Source organism: Geospiza fortis, unplaced genomic scaffold (genome assembly GCF_000277835.1).
Source record: "Geospiza fortis unplaced genomic scaffold, GeoFor_1.0 scaffold53, whole genome shotgun sequence".
NCBI classification, from domain to species: domain Eukaryota; kingdom Metazoa; phylum Chordata; class Aves; order Passeriformes; family Thraupidae; genus Geospiza; species Geospiza fortis.
In genome coordinates this window covers 5,423,962-5,432,548 of record NW_005054305.1, presented here as the reverse complement: position 1 = coordinate 5,432,548, position 8,587 = coordinate 5,423,962, and the positions used below count along the sequence as shown (strand labels likewise).

General features: G+C 36.8%; 1 protein-coding gene across 1 annotated transcript in view; it reads left to right on the top strand.

Annotated features, from left to right (window-relative positions):
* Positions 1 to 3,418, top strand: part of LOC102040762 (desmocollin-1) — a 24,631-nt gene extending 21,213 nt beyond the window's left edge. The window contains exon 17 of the mRNA XM_031066609.1: positions 368 to 3,418. Coding sequence (XP_030922469.1) covers positions 368 to 565 — 198 coding nt within the window. The 3' untranslated portion in view covers positions 566 to 3,418. The remainder of the gene's footprint in view (positions 1 to 367) is intronic.
* Positions 3,419 to 8,587: the final 5,169 nt, after the last annotated feature.

The window sequence follows — 8,587 nt, the reverse complement described above, 5'->3', positions numbered from 1 at the left end:
CTTAAAAATGTAGTCCATTTCTTGGAGATCAAAAAACTCTCACTACTTGTCTAACTAGTTATGTATAAATCAGTCTTTTAATTTTCAGTGAATTTTAGTTGCTTGACAGGTTATTTAAACAGGTTCTTCCTCTTTTATTGTTACATATGTAATTAGTAGAAATTATTTCTTTATTAAATACTTATATTTTGTAGTCATAATGATATAGACCAATCATGTGCATTTTTTGTATGTAGGAATCCATTAGAGGACACACTGTGATTAAAAATAATTGAATGAAAGGTAAATCAAAAAGAAATTTTTTTTTTGCAATATGTTCAGGATAACAATTTAAGAAAATGATAAGATCTGTTCTGTTCCTATCCAGAAGGTGCACCTATGCAGACAGGATGAAGAACAGAAGCATTCTGAAGATTATCTCCTTTCATATAACTATGAAGGAAAAGGATCTTTGGCTGGCTCTGTAGGCTGCTGCAGTGATCAGCATGAAGAAGAGGCACTTGACTTCTTAGATCAGTTGGAACCCAAGTTTAGGACATTAGCAGAAACATGCATCAAAAGATAAATGTGCCTTTCAGAGTGCTGAAAAAAACCTGTAAATAAGTGGCTGTCATCTTTTGTGATATTAGGTACTTTGGAATTGAGAGGGGTAGAGGTTTATCAAAATTAAGATAGACTGGTGAGAGTGTAAATGACTCTTGCTTTAAATTTACATTTTCTTACACTGGACACATTCTGTCAGAACAAAGGGATTCAAAATATCTTTTCTTTAGGTTAATATAGTAATGCTAGTTTCTACTTAGATTACATTTTGCATTCTTTGTGATTGCTCACAATGCAAAACTTAGTGTTCTTTTAATTAATTTTCCAGCTTCAAAATTTTATGGTATTTGGCTTTGGAGAAGGAAAGCTTTATAACTCACTGTTTCTTTGTTTTCTTTTAATTTTTGTAGAAATGAAGCAAATCATGTTGTTGGTGCATATCAAATACCTTGTTAACTTATATGAGCTGAGATACGAAATATTTTTTTCATTTTGGACATAAAAATACTCATGAATATATTAGAAAACTTTACATTTTGATTGAAAATTAAATATATATATATATATATTGTATATATGTAAAATAATATTCAAAAGTATATTTTTCTCCTAATGGGTTACCACCCATCAAACTTGCTATCCTAAGGGATTTATGGTATCACCACATAGGGTATCAGTATTGTATGCGAAGATGTATTTTTCTTTTAAGGAAATAAGAGATCAAAAAAAATAATCATGCAATAGAGGAAACTATCATACTTCAAATGAATGCAATATAAATCTCATGTTTACTTCACACAAGGTTGTACCTCAGTTTCTTGTGAGTTTTGACATAGTATCATTGCAGAAATTCTGACCATTGCCGAGAGTTTTGTCCAGTGTAGCTACCACTACCTTTTCTACTTACCCTGCTGTGGACTTCATTAAACTGTTTCTTTTTGGAAGTAGAGCTTGACAGAAGATAGGCTCAAATGGATTGGGAACAGTGTTAATAATGTGTTTTTGAGATACATTTTTTTTGAGATGCAGAAATACAGTGGGAGAAACTGGTTTGTTTGAGTGTGGTTTGGGGTAGTTGTAGAGGTCAGCATTTACACACATCTCTGGCAGAAACCATCTGAATCCCATTTGTTACTGTACTAGATTAAGCATACATATACACTATATATATATATACACAAACACACAAAAGTCTGAAATACCTTTGGCAGATGACAGTAGTGGGACTTGAATGCTGCCATAAGCAGCAGGTGGTATTACACCTCTGCTTCCCAGGTTTTAGGTGTTTTTTTTTTTTTTAATATTTGCACTCCTGGTTAAGTAATCTGTCTTCTGCTCTCTGGGAATTCTCTTGTGCCTTAAAAGAACATCTCAGTGCCTATGAGAAACTTGTGCAATTACTTATTTCTGTAGCTATAAGTCTGCTTTTAGGATTTGCTCTGTAAACATACGCCCTAGAGATATTTTAAAAGATTTACTATAGCTAATGATCTGTAATAGGAATAATTGCTAACAACCAAGAGTCATGCTGCTCTAAATTTCAGTCACTGCGGACTTCCAGTGGTTGCAATTCATTCCATAAGAATTATGGTCAGTGAAAACCCATAGCAATATAGAAACTTTTAAAACTTTATGCTTTACACTGTAAATGGGCTTCGGAATATTTCTGGTAAGAACTAGCTGCTGTTGTTAAGAACTTCATAGGCCAATGTTAAATATATTTTCCTGTATCATTTGAAAGTGGTAATGAATTCATCCTGAAGTAAATACACTGCCAGTGGCAGGAATGACAGTCATCAGCAGCAAAATACTATGTGAGAAGCAAGGTGTTACAAACTTGCTTCTTTTAAAAAATGTGTGCTAACACTTCTCTTCTGAACACTGCTCATCTTTATCACTAACATAAACAAAATTTACTGTACATGGATGGTCAGATCTGTGACTGATATGAGTCAGAATTTCTCTGCTGATGCCAGTGGAGCTATGCTGACTTTATGTCCAGTGAAGATCTGTTCCCTGGTAATTTTCTTGCTGCTTTGTCTTGCATTTTATGTTTAGTTATTGGCTATACACTTTTTAAGGTAATAGTAATGTCTCCCTCTCCCTCTTAATGTTTGGTGGTGTTTTTGTTTGTTTGTATTTTAAATTATATAAAAAATCCTGTGGTTCAGAAGGACCTAGGATAAATAATGACTGCACTCTTTTGAAAATTACTTGGAGGGTGGTGTAGAGAAAACCCTGCAAGTATGGTTTCTTTCCTTATGAAATACAGTAGTAGTACTTTTCCAAAATAATAGACCAAATTTGTATGAGCTTAAATTGAATCAGTGTTGGCTGTTTTAAGCAGATGGTTGTCAGCTTACCATCCTAGAGTTAAAATAACACATTACTTAAATCAAAAGAATACTTTGCTAGTCTAATTTACCTTAAAAATGTTTTATTTGGTTTTGGTTTTTTGTTTTTTGGTTTTTTTTTTTTTTACATTTCAGAAAACATAGATAATTATATTTTTTCCATTTTTAAACAAACTAGAAATCTGGAATAACTTCTATTCCTTCATCTCTTTTAAAAACTAAAATTCTGAGTTGAACCAGCTGTTTCTGGAAAACCAAGACTAGAAGTGAGATGCTTTAAAAAAAGAACTGAAAAATATTATTTTCATTATATCTTCAAATTATGTGAATGGAAACTTTGTATAAAGCATTAAAGTTTACAGATACCAAGTACCAGGTAATATTTGTCTAAATCTTATAAATGGAGTATTTCAAAATGTAAAATTCACTTGTTGTTACTGTCTTGAATTGCCTTAAAAATTGTGAAGATTTCTTCCCTGCAGCTAGGTAATCTGCAATCTACCTAGCTATGTCAAAATTATCTTAACATCATATTTTTAGGTTTATTTTGTACAACAGTGAGTAATAAATTTTTTGCAAAATAAAAGGATGTTCTATAAAAACTCTTCATTTCTTGTGCATGAACCAGTTTATGAAGATAAGTATGCCTATTTCTGAAGGGGACTGAATTTTTAAATTTTAATGCTGTGCTTTTGTGCCACTATAGTGCTGTAATGCAAATAGTAGTTGTCCTTGCAGCATGAGCTGAGTGGGGGGGTCTCGCTGAAGTTTATACTTGACAAATTCAGGATATTAAGAGCACAAAGCATTACTCTGTCATCTTGCTGATAATTTGTAAAAAATACACAGTGCCTGCTTTGCAAACCTCATAAAAACCATTTGAAAACAAGCAGCAGCAGATAACCCAATGTTAATATGTTTGGCACGTAAAGCTGCAGAATATCAGTATAGTGGGGGTTATGATATTATGGTCAGGAGACAAGTGGAATGTAAGTTTGGTTTTCCAGCTTCAAGGAGAGGGAAATTCACAGAATGGCTGAGATTAGAAGGGACCTCTGGGGGTCCTCTGGTCCAACCTCTTTGCTCAAGCATGGCTGCTTAACAGCTGTTGTTCTGGACCATGTGGATTTTGAGTATCTCCAAGGATAGAGACTACAGCCTCTGTGGGAATCTTGTTCCAGTGCTCAGTCACCTTCAAAGTAAAAATGTTCTTCCTAGTCTTCAGATAGTGCTGCCTGTGTTCTGGGCACCACTGAAAAGAGTCTGGCTCTGCCACCTATGCACCTTCACTTCAGGTACAGGTATAAATTAATAAGATTACCCCTAAACCTTCTCCAGGCTGAACAGTTCACATTCCTCAGCCTTTTCTCATCAGAGAGGGGCTCTAGTCCCTTCATCATTTTTTGTGCCTTCTTTGGACTGTCTGCAGCATGCCCATGTCTCTTGTACTGAGGAGCCCAGAGCTAGACACAGCAGTCCAGGTGTGGCCTCACCAGTGCTGATTAGAAGGGAAGGACCACTTCCTTTGACCGGATGGCAACACTCCACATGCAGCCCAAAATGTCATCGGCCTCCTTTGTGGGGAAAGCACATTGACTCATGGAATCCCCCAGGAGCTCCAGGTCCTATTTTGCCAAGCTGTGCTTTCCAAGCAGCCAAGGCGCTGCTTATGCCATTCCAGCAGGTATCAGGGTGGTAAAATGCCCCGTGAGGACCAGAGCCTGTAGATGGGAGGCTGCTTCTGGTTGCCCATGGAAAACCTCATGCACTTGTCCTTCCTGGTCAGGAGATGCATAGCAGACACTCACTACCGTGTCACCCACATTGTCCACTCCTTAATCCTCTCTGATAAGTTCTCAGTGAGCAAAGAGCAAAATTGTCTAGAGAGCAGGTCAGACTGACATCTGGGTCTATCTGTCCCTCAAAGCAGAGAGTTACCTGCTGCTGTCACCCACTTGCTGTTTCCTCCTGGTGCCTCAGCATGGCTCAAGGTCAGAGGGCACAGATGCTTCTCTTGAGAGGACACCTTGCTCCTCCTTAGCTTTGAGGGAAGTGAATCTGCTTTAATAGTCACTCCTTGTCAATATTTATGCCACAGGTGTTTTTCAGTTCATAGAGGGTGCCCCTCTTTCCAGCCCTGTGTTTTTTGGTGCTGTGGGACTGTAAGAGGAGGAGGAGGAAGAATGAGATCATACAGGCAGCATGGAGAGGGTCTGTGACACTCCATGCTGCCTCATCGACCAGCCAGCATCAGAGGGCTGGGCTCAGCATTTGTGTCCTGGCCATATCCATGAGATGGAGGGTGGTTACATCCACTATGCTGGGGTGACTGAGCTGTGGAGAAAATGGTGGGAGGGGAAAGAAAAAGAGACCTGAAACTGAGTCACCTCAACCTCAGTCAACCTCAAGCTGGAGTTTTACTTAAGCATAACAATGAGAATGGGATTCAAAGTTTCTCACTGATCTTGCATTTTTCCTGGTTCTATGTATTTTCCTAGGGGGAGAGTAAAGGGGCAAAGCATTCTTTTATCAGGAGACTGTTACACAACACGCTGTTCTTGCTCTTTTAATCCCATTCAGAGCCTTCTGAATGAAAATAAGACAAGTGTTTTAGGTTAAAAGGACCATCTTAGAACAAAAACGTACTTGAGATGAGAAAGACACCAAGCTTGTCTAACAGAAAATAGACTACCATGAAATTTATCATTGTTTGCTATGGTTTTTGTTTTGGCCTTACAACTTTCTTGATTTATCTTTTTTTTAGGGTACAGTGTGTGTTTTCACACGGATTATTGTTGATTTCCACTGAAATAATTATTGATTATTACCCTTAACTGTATATTCAAGGGGAACAATGGGAATATTCATTCAAATGTCTATAATATCTTCAGATAAATCTGTAACATTAAACAAAAAGGGCTTATGTATAAAAATCAGATTTTCTGGATTTAAAGTTGCTTAGGTGATATTGAGTTGCCCAGGTGATATTGATGATCACCAAAGTTAAACAAGGAGAGGTACAGAAGCAGTACATTGTTTTGAACAGTTTTCAAACACCTAGAGTCTTATTTTGGCAGAGGCATGCTGAAAACGCTGTGTGCAATTCTTTCCATCAGCAAATACCTTGAAGAAATCTGCAACTCCAAAGTACTAGCTTCAAATGTTATAGAGACATGACATTATTTATTTTCAAGCAACTCCCCAAGCAATTTGTTCTGTTCTCTGATCCCAGCCTCCTCATACTATTTTGGGACTTTTCCTCTTTAGCTCTAGCCTCCAGATCCCTTTATTATCCTAGTTTTCTCTTCCCCTTTGTTTTTATTCTCAGCCTTGGCCTCAGGACATGTCTCTGTGTGAATGCTGGTATAATTTCTTACCTCTCAAAGGATATGTTTTGTCTTTTTTTTTTTCATATGTTGAACACCTCTTTTGCAATTTGCCCTCCCTTCTTGCAGCCCAGCTTCTGTGTAATCTGAATCTGAGAGAGCTGCTTGCACACCAGTACAGGGTCTGTGAGGAAAAGGCAAATAACTTATATAACTTACATTTTAAAAATGTAGACATCTACAAATGAGGTAATCATCACACAGTGAATTTGTAGTTAGCAGAGATTTAGATAATGGAGTTTTGGTTCATGATTCATTCAGTCTGAAGATAAAGGTTTCTATTTGGTCAAATGAATCCCACCTCTGTATCTAATTTCAGCTAGAAAATGATGGTTACAGTGGCAATTGAAAGGAAAGCCTTAGTCAACTTTGAAGTTCCTTAGACAAAGTGTGTTTCAGAAAGGTCATTCTTTGCATATGAGCCAACAGACACTCAAAGGCTGTCTGCAAATTGCAAATCAGACTCCTAATTTGATCAAGTGGGACAGGCATAATACCAATACACATGTAACTGAAAATACACGTATAACTAAGGAGAATAACCCCATGGAAATAGTCAGACTTCTATTGAAAAAACTAGAGACACTGAAGCTTTTGAACAGGAAGGTTGTGTGTGTGCACGTGATTGTTTTTTCCCACTTTCTAAGAAAGCGTTAGATTTTTGAGCTAAAGTTAAATATGCTGTTGAGAAAAAAGTCAGCCTCCACCTAACGCCAAATAACTTAGATTTTCAATGCAAATGATCTTTATCACTTGAAATTATTAGACTGAAAGTAGTCTTGGGCAAACACGGACGCATTACGCAACTCTTTAAATACAAGTAACTTTGCTGGATCAACCTATAATTAAGCCATTCCATAACTACAACCAAACCATGACAAACTTATCACATAAATACTAAAAATGAAATAAGCTCATAAAGTCCCAACTCTTTCCTCCCACTCTAAGGAGGCTGTAATTTGACCAGATCAAAGAGTATATGATGAGGTTTTACGATCCCTCTGTGCTCTAGAACACAAAAGCGATTGGCACATTTTCCTTGCCTTCCTAACACATAGTTTTGAGATCACTTTATACCTTGGGTTTTGTTTTGTACATAGCTCAATCAGTCACTACATCAGTAACAAAACTAAAAGGAAGAAGTTATGTATATAACACTAACATAAAGAAGAATACAGGAAGCCTTTAGGTAGTAATCAAAGGATACATGATTTTCTCATGCTACTGATAAATTCTGTAGTAACATAAAAAAAACCTTTTCTGATGACCAGTGTTACTTAAGCTAACAGGTTTTAGTTGTTTTCTCTGAAATTAACCAGATATCTAGAACTCCAGACTTACAGCGTTAGTAAGAGCCAGCAAAAATTTACACAACAGATTATCTTTTATTAACAGAAAATTATTTTTAGTAATTATGAAGGAAATAACAACATAAAAAGGAAAATTTAAAGATCATATCATTATGTGGGGTAGCACTACAAAAGCAATCATAACCTTTGCAGTGTTAGCTTAATTAGTTTTTATCTAACAGAAATTGTATGGGGGAAATTTTTTTTATAAAATATTAACCCTATTTTGTTCTAGCTTTAGGACAAAAATTTTTTTTCCTTACCAGTGATGTTTTATATAATTTGTTTCCTAAGATAGCTGTCTCCTTTGTTTGTGTAATGGTGACAGTTTAGCATGGGTCACACTGGTCTGTGACATGAATATCAGGAAAAAAATGGAAAAAAGCATGGTTTACTCTTACCAGAGAAATGGTATCAGGAAGATGCTAGAAATAGCTATGCTTGCTTTATTCACTGTAAGACTCCCTTATCTTTGGGTGAAATCAGGTGTAAACACTGAGAAGATGAAACTTTATTTCCCCCATCATTATTATTAAAAAGCATATTATTTTTCCAAAACCTGCTCTGCTTTCTGTTAGTCTGATACATGAGTATTGAGATAGGGTGTCAATGCAAACACCCAAGATATAATACTCAATGTGAAGATCTCTAAGCCATCACTTTTGGAGGAGAATGCATTTCTTTCTAAGTACGCCACAGGGTGTTTAAAAAACCCACATCATCTGCTCTCAGCACTTTTGCAGTATTCACCCCTTCAATTAGGAACATGTGAAAGGACAGGTCCACTGAAATGCATACTAAAGGATGATTTGTTGGCAGGAATGAGAGTTCCTGGCATCAGTGTCTGCCTTGATTTGTTCATCCTTCCCTGTAGTGAGGGTGCACATCTCTACACCTTCCCAGCCTGTGCCCCAGCTAAGCAACCACAGGCAGGCATTGAAGGAGGTGCCAAGCC